General features: G+C 42.5%; 1 protein-coding gene across 8 annotated transcripts in view; it reads left to right on the forward strand.

Moving 5' to 3' along the window:
• cic.L (capicua transcriptional repressor L homeolog) overlaps window positions 1-21,694 on the forward strand; it is a 93,815-nt gene extending 72,121 nt beyond the window's left edge. For 4 of the 8 annotated variants that reach the window (XM_018226297.2, XM_018226301.2, XM_018226298.2 and 1 more), the window contains exons 3-22: window positions 3,881-4,030; window positions 4,119-4,332; window positions 5,221-5,350; window positions 5,505-5,690; window positions 7,664-7,829; window positions 7,939-8,138; window positions 9,620-9,845; window positions 9,956-10,056; window positions 10,339-11,491; window positions 11,601-11,809; window positions 12,322-12,494; window positions 13,220-13,386; window positions 14,491-14,790; window positions 15,118-15,307; window positions 16,658-16,907; window positions 17,525-17,745; window positions 18,006-18,160; window positions 18,316-18,447; window positions 18,576-18,707; window positions 20,351-21,694. In XM_018226297.2, the coding sequence (XP_018081786.1) occupies window positions 3,881-4,030; window positions 4,119-4,332; window positions 5,221-5,350; window positions 5,505-5,690; window positions 7,664-7,829; window positions 7,939-8,138; window positions 9,620-9,845; window positions 9,956-10,056; window positions 10,339-11,491; window positions 11,601-11,809; window positions 12,322-12,494; window positions 13,220-13,386; window positions 14,491-14,790; window positions 15,118-15,307; window positions 16,658-16,907; window positions 17,525-17,745; window positions 18,006-18,160; window positions 18,316-18,447; window positions 18,576-18,707; window positions 20,351-20,622 (4,727 nt within the window). In that variant the 3' untranslated portion in view covers window positions 20,623-21,694. The remainder of the gene's footprint in view (window positions 1-3,880; window positions 4,031-4,118; window positions 4,333-5,220; window positions 5,351-5,504; window positions 5,691-7,663; window positions 7,830-7,938; window positions 8,139-9,619; window positions 9,846-9,955; window positions 10,057-10,338; window positions 11,492-11,600; window positions 11,810-12,321; window positions 12,495-13,219; window positions 13,387-14,490; window positions 14,791-15,117; window positions 15,308-16,657; window positions 16,908-17,524; window positions 17,746-18,005; window positions 18,161-18,315; window positions 18,448-18,575; window positions 18,708-20,350) is intronic. The other 4 variants (XM_041569537.1, XM_018226303.2, XM_018226302.2 and 1 more) reach the window with 4 other exon arrangements.
• The last annotated feature ends 2,681 nt before the right edge of the window (window positions 21,695-24,375 follow it).

The following is a 24,375-nucleotide window of genomic DNA, read 5'->3' on the forward strand; positions in this document are numbered from 1 at the left end:
TAATATTATATCAGAGGAGGAAAAAGATTACTTAAATTACACTATGTATTTTCTTTAAAACATGACCAATGATTTTCACATCCCCATTTCTATGTTGGATGGCACTAGTCGGGTTAACAATAAAATCCAAAACTAGACACATACACACACCATTTTTAAGCGTATCTATATCATCAGGCTTAAAGGGGTGGTTCACCTTTAAGTTAACTTTTAGTATGTTATAGAACAGTCAATTCTAAGCAGATTTTCAATTGGCCTTCATTATTTATAAATAACTCAAAAAAGCTAAATAACTCAAAAACCATTGATAAAAACACACACACACACACACACACACACACACACACACACACACACACACACACACACACACACACACACACACACACACACACACACACACACACACACACACACACACACACACACACACACACACACACACACACACACACACACACACACACACACACACACACACACACACACACACACACACACACAACACACCCCCCCCCCCCCCAAACCCCCCCACCTGAAATTTTTGGCCAAAAATGCCACTGACCTGAAATTTTTGGCCAAAAATGATCTGGTAAGGGCTTTTGGCCTGGATAGAGCTCACCCTGCACTTTCACACATTTCCTATTGAGGTCAATGGGGGCTATGGGAGGACGTCACTGGTGCCATTTGCATTATCCGCCCAAAAACTGCTGTGTGTGCCATTGGGCTAAAGACGGGTTGGGGGAGTCAGGCTGGCAAATTACCCCTGTAGTGGGGCAGGACTAAATCATCCCCACTGCTTCACATTTTCCACTGATGTTGGTCCTTCCCTGTGGTGCAACCCAGTGGCGTAAGTAGATGTTACAGCAAATACATTTTAGGGCCTCCAACATATCCAGAGGTTGTCCTGTTTTACCAATATGTGTTGAAATTTCTCATTAATTATGGGGCCCCCAATACCTCCTGACACCCCTGCAGCTGCAGGGTCTGCTTCCTCTATAGTTACGCCACTGGTGCAACCAGAGGGAGGTGGAGCAGGCGCAGGTGTAAAAACCGTTGTCGTGGCTAGAGTAGACTTATCTTCATTGTTCATAAATGTCCAGTTTGGATCCATATAGATGGTTTTCTTTTAAAGGGAAGCTATGAATTTTTATTTAGTTAGTTACTTATGTCCAACCAAATAGTCTGATGAAACAGCTGTAATTTCCTTGCTTGATAGTGGGTGGCCTTGTTGTTATATTCCCAGAAGGTAGGTTGCCCTATCTTTAGTGCTTTTAAAGCAGGGGTCCCCAACCGCCGGGCCACGGACAGTCTTTAACTGGGCTGACGAATTGGACACCAACCCCTTGCGACCGGCTCCCCGACCCCCTACTCCGGTCCATGGGCCAAAGGTTGGGGACCCCTGTTCTAAAGGAAGGGTGGCCTTTTTAAAGAGCTCCCAGCAGGCAGGGTGGCCTAGTTGGGGAGAGAAAATGTTGCAGTGCTGTTTATTCATTATAAGACCCTTTTATTTGTACCTTTCAGTGACAAATATCTGTATTATGGTCACAACTAACGTACGGGGGAAACTTAGACTAGCACTGCAAACACACGAGTCCTGACCACTGTGTATGAAGCTTAGCATGAATCGAGTCTATTATCCCTGCAAGTATGTCATCGCTTGACAAACGGGGCTCCTAGAGATGCTACCCCACTGTGCCCATTACATGCCCACCTGCTGCTGGGACTATATCTCACAGTGTGTCATCTTGTATTGACAGCAGTGCTTGTGTTGTTTAGTATCTGTGCCATTTCCCTAGTTCAGTTTATATAAGTTTGTCTATATATTAAATAGGGCTGTATAAATTATGGCCTAACATTTAGAACTTTTGGCTTTCGGGGGGCCACAAGTCGTGCCACAAGCCGTGCTGCATTTTTATACAATACAAATTAGCCCTGTGTGGCATTACCATTAGAGTATGTTGTTTTTATTTAGGCGCTGCAGAATATCCACTGAATGTGAGCAGTTTTTTTGTGTAGAGTGGACCCCCACTGAGGTTGTCCCGTGGCCGGTGCAAGTCTGAGAAAACAGGAACAAGAACAATGGAGCACTTCCTGATTCTGCAGCTTGTGCCGTTCCTTCGCTCGTATGACTTCGCTGGAACGTGGCACGCAACTGCACTAGCACCAGTGCAAACAAAGCATTTCACAACGCATAAAATCACCATTAAAATGATAAATTAAAGGGAATCTCAAACCAAAAACTGCAGTTGTAAGGAACTGTTCAATAAACATTCACTAAATATACGGTTGCCTTGAGAATAAAGTGCAAGCTAGATGTGCAACACTACTGACGCACTTTCCTAGTTGGCGGGATTGTTGTAGTGCAGCAACATTTGGTGTACAAAGACTGACTATGCAGATCTGAGTAGTTGACTGCACCTGTCCTGATTTGGTAGAGCCTTATGGCTTATTTTGACCTTACCAATTGGGCATTGATTGCACCTGGTTATATTCAGTTTCAATATACCATCCTGATATTTTATTACAATTTATTTTGAATGTCTGTGAATGGCCAGATTCTATCATTACTGTCCACTTGGCCTATGAGTCAAATGTACGGAGACCTGGCTTGCGTAGCCAGTGTATGAACAGGTTTATAACAGTTAAGGATTTCCGTAGCAGCAGTGTAAATCTTGTCTAATGGGAAAGTTTAGTTTTAAATAAACATTGTGTTGGTCAAGTTGCCACATGATCAGATCACTCATTTTGGCCATCTACATTGTGACTAGGGATTGCACCGAATCCACTATTTTGGATGCGGCCAAACCCCCGAATGCTTCGCGAAAGATTCGGCCGAATCCCGAACCAAATCCTAATTTGCATCTGTAAATTAGGTTTGGGAAGGGGAAAACATTAGGATTTGGATTCGGTTCAACCAGGCAGAAGGATTCGGCCAAATCCGAATCCTGCTGAAAAAGGCCGAATCCTGACAGAATCCTGAACTGAATCCTGGATTCGGTGCATCCCTAATTGTTACCAAATTATGTTCCTTCGAATATCATGCCCCGGGGTGCCATCAGGTTGGGGAGTCCAGTCAGAGGCCCCATAGCAAAGGGGACACAGTAAGATAAAAAGGTCCAATTTGCAGAAGAGTAAGGGCCAGAGCTTTTGGGGGAGTGGGTAGGGTAAAAGCAGTGGATTTTTGGGAGTAACAGGTTGTGGCCAGGCAAGATCAGTGATGTTGCTGGACGTGCAATTTAGTTAGTTGGCCGTTTTTTCTTTAGGGCACCTACTTACCAAGCCCCAACTTCGAGGGGACTCAGGTGACTGTTGGAATAATAACTGGGGTCCCTTGGGGGTGAGACCCATGTTAAATAAGTAGTATGGGGAGACCGGTGAAATATAATCAGCTACTGGATCTGCCTGATAAGTAAACAAACTTGATCAGTTATTGATCAGAAAAGTTATGCCATACCCACGGGTGTTCGTTCTATCAGAGATGCCACCCAATATCTGTCTTCAAATGTTCACCTCTGCTTTCTCTCCCCCTTTAAACTTATCATAATGCAATCTGGAAGGACTTTTATCTCTAAATGTGTTTTGACTTCAGTTTACTCAGGTTATTTAAGGACTTGCTCTCTTACAAGACAGCCTGGCACCATCCCTCAGAGCCAAAATGATTTGCTTCCCAACATTCGATTAAGTTCACCAGTCAGCTACTGACTATACAGCTATTATGTGCTGTGCAATTTGCATGGAGAACAATGCACGGGTAGACAGAATATGTGAAATATGTGGCATTGTCTATGAATGAGAATGCCAAAGCAAAGGATTTATAACATTAGAACAGAATGCTCTTCTTTTTTGCACGACTGATTGTTCTTCTGCTGTGTTTCAGTATGGACTAACGTAGAGCCAAGATCTGTGGCAGTGTTTCCCTGGCACTCACTGGTCCCTTTTCTGGCCCCAAGTCAACCAGATTCATCCGTCCAGCCCACAGAGGCTCAGCAACCTGTCAATCATCCTGGAGCCTCAAATCAGAGTAAAGGTAAGTCTACTCCTGTTGTTCTCTGCACCAGTCAGTCTGCAGTGTTCAGTAGTCACCCAGACTTTTATCTTTTATCTGGCCTTTGCAGAACCACCAGAATCTGCATCAGTTTCACATGATTCCATGCCATCGGCAAGCATTGAGGATGAGAGGCGAGTCGTTCACCACACGGACATTGTTGCTCAGCCTCCACCTACTGAGGAGCCTGCTAAGCAGTCACAGCACCAAGAGAGCTTGACCCAGGGAACAACAACAGGGGACCATAGAGGAGACAGTGAAACCGAGAGTGACCATGATGATGCGTAAGTAACCGCTTGATGAAGTCACACTTGAAGAAGTGGATAGTGGGCAGTCCTTGCATTCACTAATACATCACTATGATCAATGCCACACCCTGCATATACTGTACATATGCTGCTGCTTCTTTGCTCCTGCATGTGTGAAAATCATGCTGCTTACTACACATAAGAGCAATTAGGGAGTGTTCATGTTCTTGACATTCATGTTCTCTTTCTGTGCCCAGGTGTCACCATTCCCATTCACTATCATGGGACAGGCTTGTAATGGTTGCAGGTTTTTCCAATTGGCACAGTTTAATCTAAAAAGATGACTGCAGTCAAAATGCTTTGTTTGCAGTTGCCCGTAAAGGAATAGTTCAGTGTAAAAATAAAAAACTGGATAAATAGATCGGCTGTGCAAAATAAAAAATGTTTCTAATATAGTTAGTTAGGCAAAAATTTAATATATAAAGGCTGGAGTGACTGCATGAGTAACATAACAGAACACTACTTCCTGCTTTTCAACTCTCTAACTCTGAGTTAGTCAGCGACCACATGGGACATAACTGTTCAGTGAGTTTGCAATTGATCAAAACATTCAGCTTAGATTCAAAAGCAACAGTTATGACCCATGTGCCCCCCCTCAAGCCTACTACCTGGTAACCATTCAGTGGAAACCAAAATTGCTGCAAAGCAGGAAGTAGTATTCTGGCTATTATGTTAGAAATCCAGTCACTCTAGCCTTTATATATTACATTTTTGGCTAACTAACTACAGTATATAAGAAACATTTTTTATTTTGCACAGCCTATCTATTTACCCAGTTTTTATTTTTACACTGAACAATTCCTTTAATCATTATAAAATTATCTTGCATTCCCAGCTGAATAATCTCTTATCTCTCCGTCTCAGATTCTTTCCTATTGGGCCACCAGATTTGCAGATACCTGTGCATGGTGGGAAACGTCGGACACAGTCATTAAGTGCACTGCCTAAGGAAAGAGACTCCTCTTCAGAGAAAGATGGGCGCAGCCCCAATAAAGTAAGGGGATTCTTCATATTCTGGATCTGGGATGAGCTGGGTTGAACTAAAACTGTATTCCATTCTTAGCCAAAGGGCTAATAGGCACAGTAAAATGCACAACACTGTCTTAATAGATTAGTCACAGCTTTTTACCTACTCTTCTGTGTTCTAGCAGCGGGAGAAGGATCACATTCGACGGCCAATGAATGCCTTTATGATCTTCAGCAAGCGACATCGGGCACTTGTACATCAGCGCCACCCAAATCAGGACAACCGCACAGTCAGCAAAATCCTGGGAGAATGGTGGTATGCTCTAGGACCAAAGGAAAAACAGAAGTACCATGACCTGGCCTTCCAGGTAGGTCCTATAACAGTGTTTAATTCTAGATCACTGACAATTGGGAATCCCAAAGGGCTTAATCTTCTATTTATTTACCTTAATTAGATCATAAAGCATTAGTATATAGGTTGCTGGATTGGAGTTGTCAGATTCCCTGCCTTAGCACAGTTATGATTGAAAATTTGGCATAGACCAAAATAATATTAGTATTTCAATTAAAACAGATTGTCTTTATTTTATTTTTAACAAACCGCTGGATTCAAGATATCAAAACAAGTATAGATATTCAGCATAAGCATATTATACAGTCATATGAAAAAGTTTGGGAACTCCTCTCAACTTGCATAATAATTTACTCCACTTTCAACAAAAGAGATAACAGTGGTATGTCTTTCATTTCTTAGGAACATCTGAGTACTGGGGTGTTTTCTGAAAAAAGATTTTTAGTGAAGCAGTATTCAGTTGTATGAAATTAAATCAAATTGGCTGTGCAAAAGTTTAATTTTGCTTATTTGAATGCATGTAACTGCTCAATACTGATTACTGGCAACAACAAATTGGTTGGATTAGCTCGTTAAGCCTTGAACTTCATAGACAAAAAGGTATGTAAGGTGACCAATTGCAAGTAGTCCTGGTTGACTCTCCTCTGAAGAGTGACAGCATGGGATCCAAAGCAACGCCCAAAAGATCTAAAAACAAAGATTGTTTAGTATCATGGTTTAGGGAAAGGCTACAAAAAACTATCTCAGAGGTTTAAACTGTCAGTTTTAACTTTAAGGAATGTAATCAGGAAATGGAAGGCCACAGGCACAGTTGCTGTAAAACAAAGGTCTGGCAGGCCAAGAAAAATACAGGAGCGGCATATGTGGAGGATTGTGAGAATGGTTACAGACAAGCCAAAGATCACCTCCAAAGACCTGCAAGAACATCTTGCTGCAGATGGTGCATCTGTACATCGTTCTACAAGTCAGTGCATTTTGCACAAAGAACATCTGTATGGCAGGGTGATGAGAAAAAAGCCCTTTCTGCACTCACGCCACAAACAGGGTCACTTGTTGTATGAAAAAGTTAATTTAGACAAGCCACAGTCAATTTGGAACAACGTGCTTTGGACTGATAACAAAAATTTAGTTATTTGGTCATAACAAAAAGCGATTTGCATGGCGGAAGAAGAACACCGCATTGCAAGAAAAAGACCTGCTACCTACTGTCAAATTTGGTGGAGGTTCCATCATGCTGTGGGGCTGTGTGGCTAGTTCAGGGACTACTGGGACCCTTGTTAAAGTCGAGGGTCGAATGAATTCAACCCAGTATCAACAAATTCTTCAGGATAATGTTCAAGCATCAGTCACAAAGTTATGCAGGGGTTGAATTTTGAAGCAACGTAGGAGCAGAATCCAGACACTCATCAAAGGCTATAGGAGGCATCTTGAATCTGTTACATTTGCAAAACGAGGCTCAACTAAGTATTGATGTAATATCTCTGTTGGGGTGCCCAAATGTATGCACCTGTCTAATTTTGTTATGATGCATATTTTCTGTTAATCCAAAAAACTTTATATCACTGCTGAAATACTACTGTTTCCATAAGGCAAGTTATATATTAAAAGGAAGTTGCTACTTTGAAAGCTCAGCCAATGATAAACAAAACTCCAAAGAATTAAAATGGGTTCCCAAACTTTTTCATATGACTGTAGATATAGTCTAAATAAAGTTTTCTGATTTATGTAGGACTGGCATTTCTGGTTGCAACATTTTTTTGGTATCGATATTGTGGTACTGTTTTTTTGAGGTTTAACTCATCTGAAGCAAAAATATAGAACCTCCCATTAATATCTATAAGATAGAGAAGCATCACTCTGAGTCAACAATACATGTGCATTCATATTTAGGTATTTAAAAGAAGAATACAACACAAATATTATAAATATAGATTTTCCCTTTAATGTAAAGCTTGGTCTAGCGCCCTGTGTTCTTCATTCATTCTTCAGGTCAAAGAAGCGCACTTTAAAGCTCACCCAGATTGGAAATGGTGCAACAAGGACCGTAAGAAGTCCAGCTCTGACGTAAAACAGGTCATGCCAGGTCCATGGGATGTGCATAAGGAGATGAGAGAGAGAAGCATGTCTGAGACTGGAACCATGGCAGCTGCTGGAGGTAAGAATATAATGATACAAATACGATAAATATCATTGCATACTGTTCCTCGTACAGACATTTTTCCACATCTTCATACAATTAATAGTTGGTCTTTGTAACTTTACAGCTGCTGCAGAGGTTCCACCTTCAGGTCTCCTCTTAGGATCTGAGTCAAAGCTTGGAGCCTCCACCTCAGCTCTGGCAAGTGGCCTGCCTCCATCTTCAAGCTCTTCTACTCAAATATCCCGGCCACGAGCTTTTTCTCATAGTGCAGTGCAGAGCATAGAACACAGAGAGGACAGCCAGGCTCTGCAGGAGCTCAAACAGGTATAGATCATGAGGGAAGTATCAATATAAGTTGAGTGACTAACAGCTACCACAAAATGTTTCACTGGGCCCAGCCATAGTGGAGTAAAGGTGGCCAGACACGGCCTGATAAGACCAAGTCAGCAGCTTATTGGCCCGTGTATGGGGCCCTCCAACGGGCTTCGCCCGATCTATATCTGGCCGAAAGTCGGCCAGATGTCGATCGGACGGGACTAAAAATCCGGTCGGATCGAGGTAGCTTCTGTTCGTTGGTGCGGTCCCGCGATCTGACCGCCCGTTACCCATCGTTAGGATCCGCCTCAAGGTGGGCATATCGGGGAGAGATCCGCTCGTTTGGCGACATTTATAATCACCTTGGACACCCATGTTTTGCTTGAAACACTCATATATCATTGTATGCAAACCACTGTTTGTTTCTGAATTCAGCTACTTGTACCGACAATCAAAATGCCACTAGCCATCACACAATTTTTTCCCATAAACATAGTAGCAGCCACTAGTGTTCAAAATGCTCTGTTTATTTTTCCTGAAATAGATACTAAAGAATGTGAGTATAATCTATGCAAATAGGCTACTCTCACATACAATCTATTATCAGACTATTATCTATTATCAGACTGTTATGTAGCACTAGCCATATTGTTTGTCTTGGCTAAAGCATTCCGAGTACAAGTCTGAATAAAAATATATCTGAAGAATTATACTATGCTCTCATAAATTATAGTCTTGCCCAGGGGAAATGAGTGACTTACCCAACACTAATTATCTTGGCATTATGCTGTATATTTCATTTACAAGATTGGGTCTGTATAATGTGATATTAAAGGAAAACTATACCCCCCCCATACAATGTAGGTCTCTATAAAAAATATATTGCATAAAACAGCTCATATGTAAAACTCTGCTTCATGTAAATAAATCATTTTCATAATTTACTTTTCTAGTAGTATGTGCCATTGGGTAATCATAAATTGAATTGACATTTTAAAAAATAAGGGCCGTCCCCTGGGATCGTAGGATTCACTGTGCATACAAACATACCAAACAAACTATATTTCTTAGGTCACATGAGCCAATTAACTGACAGAGTTCTGTCTTTTGCTTCAACACTTCTTCCTGTTACAGTTAGTTGTTGTATTTCTGGTCAGGTGATCTCTGAGGCAGCACAGAGACCATCACGAAATGGTGGCTGAAGGCAAGAGATATAAAAGGGCAATATTTACTTAAATATATATTCCAGTTTGGTAAGATTCTTTAATATGCCACTTAATATGATATGAACTATCTGTTGCTTAAGTATTCATTTTGGGGGTATAGTTTTCCTTTAAGTTGTGAAGAAGTAGTAGTAGTGTAACCCAGTTGTACAGATGTAGGCAAGTTGTTATTAGTTTCCATGGATTACAAGATTGGGTCTGTATAATGTGACATTAAGAGGCATATTGTGATGGCTGCTGAAGCTAATGTTAGCATTTGTTCCACAGATGTGCTCAAATCGGTCCCCTTATCCAGTGCAGAAAGCAGCATTTGGGGGACCAGACTCCACATCGTTTCCAGTCCCAGCTCATAGTGAGACCCCCACATGCCCAGCTTCCCGAGCCTGCTCTTCCCTGCCTGGCTCCTACCACCCCCAACGTACAGCAAGCGAGGACATGACCAGTGACGAGGAGAGGATGGTGATCTGTGAAGATGGGGATGATGATGTAATAGGTAAGGTCGCACACTTTTATATTTATGATCATCTACAAAAAATGGTAATTTTTTGGTCTATTTCTAATCTGTCCTTCTATTGTATTCTCCAATCTTTTCTCTCTTTGCAGCTGATGATGGCTTTGGGTGTCCTGATATTGACTTGAAATGTAAGGAGCGGGTGACAGACAGCGACAGTGATGGCAGATCTGGAGACGAAGTAGAGGGCAAAGTGAGTGTTGATTTTAAAAGAGTATATTTATAAAATTTCAAAACGTATTTGATTAATTACTAGAGGTCGATAGTAGTAATAGGTCAATAATAGGAATAGATAATAAAACAAACAGAGGTCGATAATAGGAATAGGTAGTACACCAGCCAGACAGGCGATGTTTACTACATAGCACATATTATAAAATGTGGCACACATTTAACATGTGAAACCAAGGTTTCTGTTGGGAGAAAAGAATATATTCTACTATATTTATTTCTTTACTTTCTGATCACACTTTAGGTGCAACCCCAGAGAGTGTTCTCACCAGTTATTCGAACATCCTCCCTGTCAGGGACTTTCCCTGTCTCAAATGAAGACCTGAAGTCAGAAAGACAACAGAATATGGCACAGTCTCCAAAGACCAATGACCATCCACAGACTTCTTACCCACGTGGCTATCCCCCTTTAGCACCTGCAAAACCCCCTCTTCGTCTTTCTACTCAACACCACACCAAACGTAATCCAGAAGTACGCTTTACTATGGTGGACCCTAGTGCCAGCTACAAGCGGAAGCGCAGTGTTGATGGGGGACAGAAAGCTGTAGGGGATGGGGCTGTACCCACTGGCCAATACAGCACTCAATCTGTTATATCTAGTGGCCCTCCTCAGCCACTGGTTCTGCATAGTTTACCATCTAATCACCCTTCCAGTAGCATGTATTCATCTGCACCAAAGTTTTATGAAGGATATAGAGGGATGCCTGACAGCCGCCCTCCAGTTCCCAGTGTAGGCACAGTGCTAGTGTCGGATCCTCAAGGTCAGGGGATTCTTCCCCCAGGTCTAAAACCAGCATCCACAGTAGTCACTAATGTAGTGAAACCTGTTAGCAGCACGCCTGTGCCCATAGCAAGCAAACCTCTGCCTGTGAGCAGAAGCAACAGTGATTTGAGTGAGAGCAGAATACCTGGATCACCTGTGGGAATTGGGGTGCTCTATGCACATGACAGAAAGCCAATGCAGCAACTGCCATCTCCAGCCCATTCTCCTCACTCACAAAGCAAGCCAGCTGGTGGAATTTTAACCAACTTAGTAGTGGGAGCATCAAGCTACAGGCAGCCAGTACCCACTACCGGTAATGGAACTGCTCCTGTCACAGCCCTGCAGTTTATTACCCAGAATCCTGCAGGGAGTTCCAACGGAGCGGTGCCTCTACGAATCCTGCAACCTCCAGAGTTGCTTCCTGCAACAGCCAGCAGGAGGGGAGGCATCACCCAAGTGCAGTACATATTACCCACAATCCCACAGCAACTACCAGGGGGCACTGCTGCAAGCATTCACTTCACCCTTCCACCCACCAATGCAAAGATGATTGCCACGCCTCAGGCCCTCCCACTGGTCCAGCCTGGCCCTGCTGCAAGCCCCTCCGTGGGCATTATGACAGCTGCTGGAAAAGGTAGAACATGGTTCATTTCTTTCTGTCTCCTCTTTACATTTCCCGCTGCCTTCACCTATTTCCCAGAAATCTCTGAACTGTTGTTCCTGACTGCTTCTCTGTTCTGCAGCTCAGTCTGTGTCACCTGCCCCATTGTCCAGGAGTTCCACACAGCTGCTTTCCAGTCCTGGAATTCTCTCTCCCAACGCTCAGGTTCAGGGCAAGATGCTAGTTCCTATGGCTTCTCCTCATGTGACTGTGCAGACTGGCTCTGCTGCACCACTACCACTTGTCTCCCCTCCATTTCCAGTGCAGAATGGGGCTCAGCCCACCAACAAAGTAAGAAAATACATGACATTATAAAGCTGTACAAGACTGACAATATTTGTGTTCCAAACTAGAGAACTACATACCCCAGCAATCCCCTGCATAGCTGTGCAACAGATAGATGGATAGACAGAAAGACAGATACATACATACATAAATACATACTGTACATACATGAGATAGATAGATAGACAGATAGATAGTACATCACTTTACAGAGATTATACGCCATTCCCATTACTGCCCCAAAGGACCTTACCGTCTGAGGTCTCTATCACATTCATACAGACTATGGTCAACCATGGTTTGTTTGTGTGCACCATGAATCTAAGGATCTCAAGGGGAAGCCCTTATTTTTTAAAATGGCAATTTTCTATTTATGATTACCCAATGGCACCTACTACTAAAAAGTATATTATTATAAAAAATGGTTTATTTACATGAAGCAGGATTTTATATATGAGCTGTTTAATGCATTATATTTTTAAAGTTTTCCTTTAATCTCCTACCTTTTGCTCTTGCAGATAATACAAATCACTCCAATGCCAGTGGTACAATCACCGGCTTCAGCCCAGAGTGCCTTAGTACCACCAGGCAGTTCACCACTCCAGAATGCCATCCCTGTCACCATGGCAACAGCCGCTGTAATGGCAGCAACGTCCCAATCTCAAAAGGTTGTCTTGCCATCATCTACCAGGTAACCGATGACTTGCACAAAAATGTTAAATGTTACCCACAGAATGATGTTGCTTGAGTTTGGCTTAGCGGCTCTCCAGCTGATGCCGAGAGGCAGTTTCTAATGTCCTGAACCATCCCTGTAAGTTTTTATGTAGCTAAAGCTGGAGAGCCACAGGTTGTCTAATTCCCACTGCTGCTGCACGTTAGTATACCTCCCAACTGTCCCGTTTTTCCGGGACAGTCCCGATTTTGACAGCTCACCCCGCAGTCCAGGGTTTGTTATTGAAATGTCCCGACTTTCTCTTTGATCTCTTGCACTGAACAGCCAGAAATAGATACAAATTTTCGGACTTAATTGGCTTTTGGCAGAGAGCCTAGAGTAGATACTTAGATACTTTTGTAACAATCTAAGATAAGCAGGTCTGTTGGGAGAACTTAGATTCATAGTTTAAAGGGCAATTCACCATCTTTAGCAAAACTGTACTAACACATAAAAACCACAGAAATGTCAAACTTTCATGACCTGCCAAATTTTGTAAAATGGACACGGTAATTGGGTGGCCACGAAATGGGCGTGGTCAGAAAAAAATTGCTGCGCTCTGCAAATCTTTTTGTCCATCTTTCTATTTCCAAAATGTTGGGAGGTATGTTTTAGGCTAATGAATCCTCATTGTTACATCAGCTATAGTTTTTATCCAAAAAAAGCGGGTCTCGCTCTTACTTTGCTTTTTCCCTTTGAAACAGGATCACGTATGTGCCCTCTGCAGGGGTTCCCACTGTCCCTCTGGTGACCAGCAGCTCTCATTCTCACACAGTTCCCTCAGGCTCTGCCCCATGTGTGCAGTCTATGGCCCTTGGATTCACGGCTATAGGTCCAAATGGCCAGACAATCGTGCAGCCTCTGATTACAGGTAGGAGAGAGTGGGGCTCATTTATAAACAATTTGCACCTAGGCAGTAACCCATGGCAACCAATCAGAGGTCTGCTTTCATTGCTCAACCGGCAGCTAGCTGAGAAAAAAAAAAAAACACTTACTGATTGGTTGCTATGGGTTACTGCTAATTTACCCAGTGTTTATAAATGAACCCCAGTGACTTGCCCAGGCACTGACATATACTTTAATCTTGTAATTTACTCATGTGATTTAGTTCATTCTCTACTTTGTAATATAGGTTGAGACCATTTTAGCTACATTGCCTAGTTGAATGAGTGGTTTTGTTCTTTGTTTTAAAATGAATGCAAACTCTTAAAGGGGACCCGTCACCCTAAGAAATAATTCCAAATTCTTATCTATTGTGTTTATTAAGCAAAATAAACTTTTCTTACATTATATCAATTATTCAAATAGTTGTTGCCAACTGCCTTGGAATCCACAACCACAGCAAGCAGGCAGCAGCCATTTTGTAGACACTGTTATTAAGATAAGCTTTGTAACACCTTTAAAACCTTGTTTATGTGCCAGAATGTGAGACTTGATGCCCATGCCTACTAGCTACACAATTAGAGACTGTAAGCAGGGCAATGACATGTAGGAAATGTAAAATGGAAAGTGAAAGTAATTGCCTGCCCCGCCTCTATGCCTAAGGCATAGAGGAGGGGCAGGCAATATATGATTGACAGTTGAAATCTTTAAATGCATTTATAACAGGTAGGGATGTTATAATGAAAAAAATATTTTGGGTTTCATGATTAATATGTAAAGGACTTTTATTATGCAACTTTTTATGTCTGGGTGACAAGTCCTCTTTAAAAATAACGTGTTTATTTTGAATATACCAAAGGTACATATACTCTGACTGATGCTGGCTGAATGCACCCGTTTGTCCTAGTAAGATTGCCTGAGCTGTCATTTTACAGCCTGTTCAGTTAAAGGGCAACTGATGCTATATTTCTACTCGACCCCCAAGTGAATATAATCAATAAAACGGGCTTTTTTTCTTTCTCCCATTATTCATATCTGGTTGCTAAGATCTGTTATAGTTTTGAATGTTTTATTTCTCTCTCTCTTGTCTTAGGCCAGAGTCAGCTACTTGCCCAGGGACAAGTGGCAGTTTCTCCAGCTTCCACACCTCCTGTGCCGCAAACATGCAGCGGCCAAGTTCTGACAGCAATATATCCCTCAGTTGGGTCCAACACACTGACTGTTCCAGCTCCCCCTGCTGCCCAGAGTGTGATGTACACTGTATCCAGCACAAGCACTATTTCTACCATTCCTGCCACTATCTTGCCCAAAGCCATCATCTCCTCCCAGACAATCAATTCACCACCAGCACCGTGTATAGCAGCAAGCAGCTCTCAGACTACCCCTGCAACAGGTACAGTTCCATGGTTCCATTACACCAAAAGAATAAACGTTCGGATAGCTGAGGGTGTAACGGAATAATCTGAAGTAACAGTCAGCATAAGGCCCTTCTCACAGTCTTTAGCTTTCAATTCCCAGTGAGAGTAAGCCATCTACATCTACACAGGATTGGTATTGGCAAAATATTCATCAAATGGTGTGTAGATCAGCTGGCAATAACAATACCATGGAACTAATTGTCACAGATAGATAAGTGTGTTTCCACCCCATATTTTTTTATTGATACCAGGACTGTATACTCCTGTTATTTTATGTTCACTCTGATCTGTGTCACTTTTAGCTGCCTCTGTCACGTTCAGTCTGGTAACCTCAAAGTCACCACGGAACCTTCCAAAAGCTCCTCAAAAAGTCAAAGCAACCATAGCTAGCATCCCTGTAGGGTCCTATGAAGCCACATCACCTTCCCCATGTGGGCGCAACACTGCCCGACCCTCACCTTTACCCCCCTGCGAGGAGACTCCAGAACCAAGGTATCTCTTTTCATATCATCTGTTTTTTTATAATGTGGCTTCACCAAACTTTCTTTTGACTTGGGTCTTACATGTTTTGGTTTGTGGTGAGTGAAGGAACTTCCTTAACATTACCTTTGATGACTGCATACAGTGAAAGCATAAAGGGATGGTTCATCTTTTTTTTTAAAGGTGAATTTTTATTTATTTTAAAAACACACATACATAGATAACAAACTAAAAAAAATTGTTAAAACATCGAATTGACAGAAGGGAACATATAGTTCCTGGGTCATATATGCATAAGAACAGTTTATAAAGTTTCGTTATAACTCTTACAGTGTATCAAAGCACCTGCTTGTTCCTTTCCCCTACTGGGAAATTTAGTGGGGTTCATCTCATTAGGAGTACTGTGCCCTATAATAGGATATCAGATCTCACCATTTATAACTGATGACATCAGATTTCACTGTTTATAAGAATATAATTTACAAGATATTCATGGCTTTTGTGTAGTATATCCGTATAAACGGTGAGTTCTGATGTCATCAGTTATAAATAGTGAGTTCTGATGTCATTTCTGTCTCATGACTCACTGAAACTTGTGTATTATAATAAATAAAGTACCCCCAGTTGCAAAATATGAGGATATTAGAAGTTAGCTCGGAGTTCCATGACCTGTATAAAAACACTCGGCCTCGTGTATTTATATGGTCATGAAACTCCTCGGTAACTTATGATATACTTATATTTTACAGGAGGGGGTACTGTATTCATTATATAATACACAAAAGTCTGTAAATTAGAGTCCTGCAGCGGGTCGGGTACTCGCGGGTTACCAGCAAAAACCTGCGGTACCCTGCGGGTAGAAGTTCCGGGTGCGGATATAGACGCGGGTTTGCGGTTCTGCGGGTTTGCGGGTCGGGCCGCGGGTCTTCTCAGTAGCGATTTTTACTCCTTTTTTCTGATCACGCCTACTTCCAATGATCTCACTTCTGGTTTACAATGACAGCACTTACTGTTTTACTCCTTTTTTTGACCACGCCTACTTCAGAAGATGTCACTTCCGGTTTACAATGACAGAACTTCCTGATTCTTGATGGTCAGCGGGTCGTGGGTCCGGGTTGCAGATAAGGTACTTGCGGGTCAGGTCAGGTTGCGGGTCCAAGCGGGTAAGAATGCGGGTTGTGGGTCAGGGTTGTGGATTGCAGGTTGCGGTTACAGGTCGGGTACAGGTTCCAAAAAATGGACCCGCGCAGGACTCTACTGTAAATTATATCCTTATAAACGGCTCTTCGTGATGTCATCAGTTATAAACAGAATTGCTGTCCTGCAGATGATAAACTGGCTTATTAATATGCATATTTTTAGATATATTGGAGAATCTCGTGGGTCATCAATGGGGCGTGAACCCTCTACAGAGTCCCACGCGGTCAGCCCCTTCCCTCCTACACACACCCGAGAACCGGTGCAGACAAAACAGAGACTGCCTACAGCTGAAGATTGGGCATCCAGGGAAATTTGGGCAAAGAACATGACTGATGATAGAAGTTCAGCATCTCCTCTTCCTGACGATAAAAGAGAACCTCCTCACTCGCCAAGTATTAAGAAAGAACCTGGGGTAAGTAGCACCTTCAATAATAATTGATTAGCACTAAGTAAATCATAGCAGAATGATCAATTCAGTAGCCTTTCCCCAGGGTATCACCCCTTAAAATACCACCTCCTTATTAAAGAGACAGCACCCCTGCTTTATAACAGTTATTCTAGATATTACCTCATTAGGGCCACAGTCCCAAAGGACAATCAGACCCAAGTCAAAAGTTTCAGGACGTGCCACTTTGTAAGGCATTTCTCCACAGGACACCAATCTGCTGGCTGCCCTTGGTTGTGTGTATGTGCATTATAACTTTATAGTCTGCAGGGGCTTATGTGCATTGGCCACTTGTTGTACATGTGCACTTTGGAGGGTGGGCAGCCAAGATAAGAAAGGACCAGTCCAGCAAATGAAAGTGCCCCTGGCAACTTCTATGTATCTCCAGTATCACTGTAGGTGGGAAGCTACACAGACTCAACACTCAATAATCCCACTCCTCTCTGCTGACATTTATTTTATACAGTCAGTATATATATATATATATCTATATATATATATATATATATATATATATATATATATATATATATATATATCATCTGAGAAAGGTGTTTCTAATATACCTTTTTCTTTTCTATCAGTGTTCTTCAGATTTTAAAGTCACAGAGACTCGTTTAGACTCCAATCCTCCCACAGGACTCCCTGCTCCCTCTTCCCCTGTTCCCTTGCCCACAGCCCAGTCTGGGGAGGCTGCAAAGGCCGGCACATCTCTCTCTGAGGCTCCAGAAAGGAAGGATGGGCCTGTGAAGAAAGTGAAAGTGCGCCCTCCACCTCTCAAGAAAACCTTTGACTCTGTGGATAAGTGAGTTCTACAGGAAGCTTTGTCTAAGCAGGGGCCATTCATAGGCAGTAGTGTAACTGATATCATAGCTTGTTATAAGCATGGAGCATATCTTAGGGAAGATACCGCTATACTACTAGCTTATCTCTCAATGCTTTTTTTCTTCACATCTGTACACTTTCCTTTTTTTTTTTTCATTTTCAATCCTATATTTTAATGCTAAATATCATCTCAACAAATGAATCATCTCGCCCATTTAATGCTTAATGCTCAATTACCAGCAGGGTCCTGTCTGAAGTGGATTTTGAGGAGCGCTTTGCTGAGCTCCCTGAGTTTAAGCCAGAGGAAGTGCTCCCTTCTCCCACGCTGCAGTCTCTTGCCACTTCTCCACGTGCAATCTTAGGATCTTACCGAAAGAAACGCAAGAACTCCACAGGTATCCGCATTTGTTTATACAAATGCTGTTTTTTAAGTGCCCGTCTATGGCTTATGTATTAGGGGGTCAGACTAATGTATGCATTGGCTTTAGTAAATTATTCTCGAAATGTTTCTTAAATGGGGTATCTATAACTGTTTGGTTTCCCAACCCAGATCTGGACTCTTCAACTGAAGATCCAGTCTCTCCGAAGAGAAAAATGCGAAGGCGTTCCAGCTGCAGCTCTGAGCCCAACACACCTAAAAGTGCAAAATGCGAAGGTGACATTTTCACCTTTGAAAGGACAGGTAAGGAAGGCCTCTCCTGTTACTTTAGTGCCAGATCCTTGCTCACAGGTCTTCCTCTTGACATTTCATTTTCACCTTCCCCAAGCTTCGCTCTTAGTGGTAAAATCCTGCTGTTACATCCCTTGCAGGCAGTGAGGCGGAAGACTTACTGGGTGAGATGGAATACGATAAGACCCCGTACTCTTCGCTGCGCCGAACTTTGGATCAGAGAAGGGCATTGGTCATGCAACTTTTCCAGGAACATGGTTTCTTCCCATCCTGTGAGAATCCCTGTTATTACATTAGGGAATGGGTGGAAAGCTCTAAGTAAGAGGCAAACAATGGTAGGGGGCAAAAGGAAGGAGAGGGGGGAAGAGATGTAAGTTTTATTAGGATAAGAAAAAATGGGCAATAGAAAATAAAAGATGGTGAAATAGGTGATTGATGAAAGAAGGGGAAAAATTTGAGAAAAGGTCAGTGGGATGAAGACTGCAGAGGGGAATAAAACTGCAGCAGTGTTGAGAGTACTGTGTCAGATTTGGTTTAGGTTTTGTCATTCCTGTCCAGTGATAAGTAAAACCTCCGATTAACAAAGAGTTTCAGCTGCAGCCCTGAAATATGAACCTCAAACATTTGCCGTCAGGCTACACTAAGGGCTCTTACAGACGAGCGTTTTTACATGCGCTCCTCTGCTTTCTGGTTTCATGCGTTCAGCCGCAGGGGAGCGCAGGAGTAGACACACTGAATTCTTTTCAATGCGCCTGTACTCACACAGACGCATGTAAGCGCCGAACGCAGGTTGGGATGCAGGATGTTGCATTTTACCTGCGTTCGGCGCTTACATGCGTCTTCTCCCGCGCTCCCCTGCGGCTGAACGAATGAAACCGGAAAGCAGGGGAGAGCAGGTAAAAACACTTGTCTGTAAGAGCCCTAATACCTGTAATTGGCAGAACCTATGTCTCTTTAGAAATGAGCGAGACACTTCATAACAGTACTTCCTTGCTCACTGTGTCCTGGCTCAGTAATATGCTGACATCCCTACTGAGAGCTCTTTACTTGCATAAGAATGTACTCATATCCCATCTGGCAATTACTACCAACTGTAGAACAAAAAACCCACCACTACTTCCTAGCCTTCCAAAAAATATTAGCCTGCTGCTCAGTAATGGGGGCTATTGGCACCCTCCTTACTGTAAATAAACAACAAAAAACCCCAGTTATCTTTTGTTGGTTAATTACTGGCAACTCTGCAAGTGTGAGTATAGCTGGGCATACAAGATATTTTCAGATCATTAGTGTGGTGGGCCAAATCAGAATGATCCAGTAGTTTGGCCCTAACGCAAAGTCGGATGATAATGAGGCTTATGGAGACTCCTCGGGAGAGGACTGTATCAATGCACCAATGCCATCTTCTCCCTGTGGGATTATTACACCTGCCCCATCGAGATCTTGCCAATTTGTTGTACAGATATCAGTCAGGAAGGACCTCCTTAGGGCCCCAAACACAGACTGACAAGCTGCAAAACTGTAGAGTGGCTGAGTTTTTATAGGCCCTTGTGTGACCTGCTTAATATAATAACAGTATATTCACAGTCAGTGAGTAATATATCAATATCCCATCATTACAGGAGCAGGTGCAATCTGGTTTTACTGACAAATCTCTCCATATATTAATAATATGCTCATATCCCATCTGTGCCAACTCACCCACTACATGCATTATGTGTGCATGTCCCACACGTGTTTACCTCCAGCTGTACTAGTACATGTATGACATATACATCCCATTTGGTTTTATTGGTCAGATTACTTTCTAGTTTCAACTCATTATTCAATGATGCTTTCCCTCCATCAGACTGAGAGTGACTGGCTGATGTGTGTTGTATATAGTGAGTCTGACCTTGGTTTTTCTCTACCCTCCCAGCTCAGTCCACTGCCGCCTTCCAGTCACGATACTCCGACATCTTTCCCACCAAGGTTTGTTTGCAGCTGAAGATCCGTGAGGTGAGACAGAAGATTATGCAGACAGCGACTCCCACGGAATGTCTGTTTGCTGAGCATCCTTCCCCCAGCACTTCTGAGGCTGGACCCTCCGACATGCAACCCCCACAGGACCCGGCACTACGATCAAGTGAGTCTGCTGAAGCCTCCTGGGAGGAAGGTCAGGAGCCTCCTGAAACCTCCAGGAGCAGATGAGTTTTCATAGGAGAGACCAGAATGTATTGCCACTCGCTTGACCTAGAGACTGCTGGGGCTCCTCCTTTAGGGTTATGTGGGCTCAGCATTATAAACCTTAGCCCCACGCGCACAGACAATCCACCAACTCCAGGACAGATGATACAGATTTCGTGGGCAGTCTCATCCTCTGGAGCCATTGACAGCTAGTAAGTGGCACACAGCCTCTGACAGGTAATGGGTAAGTGTATCTCCATCAGTCAGAGGCAGTGCAAATTGTGAGCTATTGTCTATTACTGGCTTGTGCAGCAGTCACACACTGTACTTCTCTGCTTCTCTCAAACACACCCTTAAACTCTGGAGTGCGGGAAGTAGCAGTCAAAAGGCAGAGGCAGAAAGTGAGGACGTAGCCCTGGGCTCTGTGCAGAATCCCCTGTGCACAACATGAAATTGTGTGAAACGCCATGGCCGTGTTACAGGACACACGCTGCACTGGTGAGTCAAGCGTGTTTTAAGCGGAGCACACAAGTGGCAGAATGGAGTTTCAGTGCAGTAACAGCACCGCATGAATCTGGCGTGTGCACTGGCAGAGGAGAAAGAAGGAAGCGACTGCCGTACACTGCACTAAATAACAAGCTGTGTTCTGCAACTGTCATTACAAGTGCCGTCATGGGGGAGGGAGGGGTTTTTAGCGGTAAATCATATTTTCTTATGACACTTTAGTTCTAAAAGAAGCAGCTGCACTGTGGAGAGCTGTACAAATATATAAATATATATATATATATAGACATTTTTATGCAAGATGAGTGATGTTTAAAGTCAGTCTGATCAGATCACCCAAGGACACAACACACGGATAAACACATACAATATATATATATATATATATATAATCTGTGGTGCTGGAGAGAGGCCTATTTTTCCTACTTTGTGTCTCCCCAGTTAGGGCAGGTGGACAAACAACAGGCTCACACACATATATACACACTAGGGATGCACCAAATCCACTATTTTGGATTCGGCCGAACCCCCGAATCCTTCTCGAAAGATTCGGCCAAATACCGAATCCGCGTATGCAAATTAGGGGTGGAAAGGGCAAAACATTTTTTACTTCCTTGTTTTGTGACAAAAAATCACGTGATTTCCCTCCCCGCCCCTAATTTGCAAATTAGGATTTGGTTCAGCCTGGCAGAAGGATTTGGCTGAATTTGAATCCTGCTGAAAAAGGCCAAATCCTGAATACGGTGCATCCCTAATATACACGCACACCTACACACACACCCGCACACATATACATACACACACATACATACATACATACATACACCCACATAGACACACACACATATACACACACATATACATACACACACACACATATACATACACACACACACACACATACATACACACATACATACATACATACACCCACATAGACACACACACATATACATACATACATACACACATAGACACAAACACTTTTTGCACATGATGTTTGCAATGCTTCGCACATTTAACATTTCTCTCAAAATGCCGTTTTTAGGCTTTTATTTCTTTGCTCTCACGACCAGGCAGCGCAGGGTCTATATACTGAGGTGCTTACATGTATTGAAGGACAAAGCATGTGATCTTTGTGCGCAACATGATAGAAAAAAAAGGGATATAAAGACTCGAACTACAACTCCCAGCCTGGTCTTAAAGCCAGAAACGCAAAGAATTGGATTGAGAAGCTGAAACCTGAATACTTTTTTTTTTTTTTTTTAATCTATTTCACAGACAATAACTTTTTAAGTCAAAGGCTGTGGAGTGAATTCTGAGAGTTGCAGTTCAGCAACAGGTTCCAGGTTGAAAATGTCTGATTTAAGTAACTTTCCTTCCGTGTATGGGGGCGGCCTCAGCCTTTCTGCATTGCCAGAGGCCCCCAGTTCTCCGACACTGTCTCCAGTTTCTGTGGTTTTATATTATGAGCTACGTGTATGGAGAGGGACGCTGTGCAACATGCAGAGTGTGTGTGACTTACACTGCAACAGATGCTGGACATGAAAACAACTGAGTGCCATTGAAAACAGTCTCCAGTGAAATTACAGAGCACCTTGTTAAAGACAGAAGGATGGATTTGTTAGATTACACCGTGTTATATTAATAATCTGTACTAAGATCACGGTGTCCCCCCCCGATGGGGCGTTCTTTATCAGAAGGGATGGGGCTGTCAATCACATTGCTTCTGAATTTCTAATGCTGTATGTGTGCGCAGTCCCTCTTTTCTTTGACATTCAAGCATATTGCATTATATAGTGGTAACTGGCACTCCCAGACCTGGTGCAATGCTTCGAGCGTTTCTATTGGACAACTGCTGCACTATGAATCAACCACACAGGTGCTGAGTGGCAGTAACAGAAATAGATATGTAGAGATTGTGACCATTTGCTTTGTATTCTCTTCTCTTTGCCTCTTTTCTTACCTTATAAGGGTATTTAGTACTCGCTACTCATTTTTATTGACCAGTGCCAGTGTTGGACAAATCACTGATCCAAGTCTTTTTGGACAAAATGGCTGGCTCACCTTAAAGTTAACTTTCAGTATGTTATAGAATGGCTAATTCTAAGCAACGTTTCGATTGGTTTTCATTATTAATTTTTTATAGCTTTTGAATTATTTGCATTCATCTTCTGACTCTTTCCACCTTTAAAATAGGGGGTCACGGACCCCATCAAAAAGCAAACGCTCTGTAAGGCTACAAATGTATTGTTATTGCTTCTTTTTATTACTCATTTTTCTATTCAGACCTTCTTCTCTTGGTCACTAGGGTAATTTAGACTCTAGCAACCAGATTTCTGAAATTGCAAACTGGAGAGCTGCTGAATAAAAACCGAAATAACTCAAAAAACACAAATAATAAAAAATGAAAACCAATTGCAAATTGTCTCAGAATATCACTCTCTACATCATACTAACAGTTCATTTAAAGGTGAACAACCCCTTCAAGTACACACATACAATTGTACTGTTTATAATTCCGTATTCTTGCTTTATAAAGGGGGGTTGGACTGCTTCTTAATCTCACAGTGCGGATCCAGGCGTTTCAAGCCCTTGCGTTAGGCCACAGGGATAGAGACAGCAGCCATGTTTGCTCTCCCGCCATTGCACAGCGAGGAGAGATCATGGCTACTTCTTGCGCTTACATTTTGTTTTGTTCTGACAGAGGACTGAGACTGAACAGACATGTTGATCATGTGCAATATTTCTTACTGTAATAAAAATAAAAACGATCAAACGTTACTTTTGTCTATTCTCATTTCTCCAAAAACAGATGGAAAGAAGGCGGATTCTTTGGCCTCTGTTAGCCTCCTACCTGCACCATGATGTTTCTAAATACAATCAATTAAAAATTCTGTACTGTTTCTAAAATAATCAAGTTCATCTTCACTATTCCTCTCTCAGCATCTGTTTCTCTTCATTCTCTCTTCATTCAGGACTTTATGGGGCACATTTACTTATGGTCGAATGTCGAGGGTTAATTAACCCTCGATATTCGACCGTCTAAGTAAAATCCTTTGACTTCGAATATCGAAGTCGAAGGATTTACCACATTTCCTACGATCGAAGGAAAAATCGTTCGATCGAACGATTAAATCCTTCGAATCGAGCGATTTGAAGGATCTTAATCCATCGATCGAACGATTTTCCTTCGATCAGAAAATTGTTAGGAAGCCTATTGGGACCTTCCCCATAGGCTCACATTGCACCTCGCTAGGTTTTAGGTGGCGA

Source organism: Xenopus laevis, chromosome 7L (assembly GCF_017654675.1).
Source record: "Xenopus laevis strain J_2021 chromosome 7L, Xenopus_laevis_v10.1, whole genome shotgun sequence".
Taxonomy (NCBI): Eukaryota; Metazoa; Chordata; class Amphibia; order Anura; family Pipidae; genus Xenopus; species Xenopus laevis.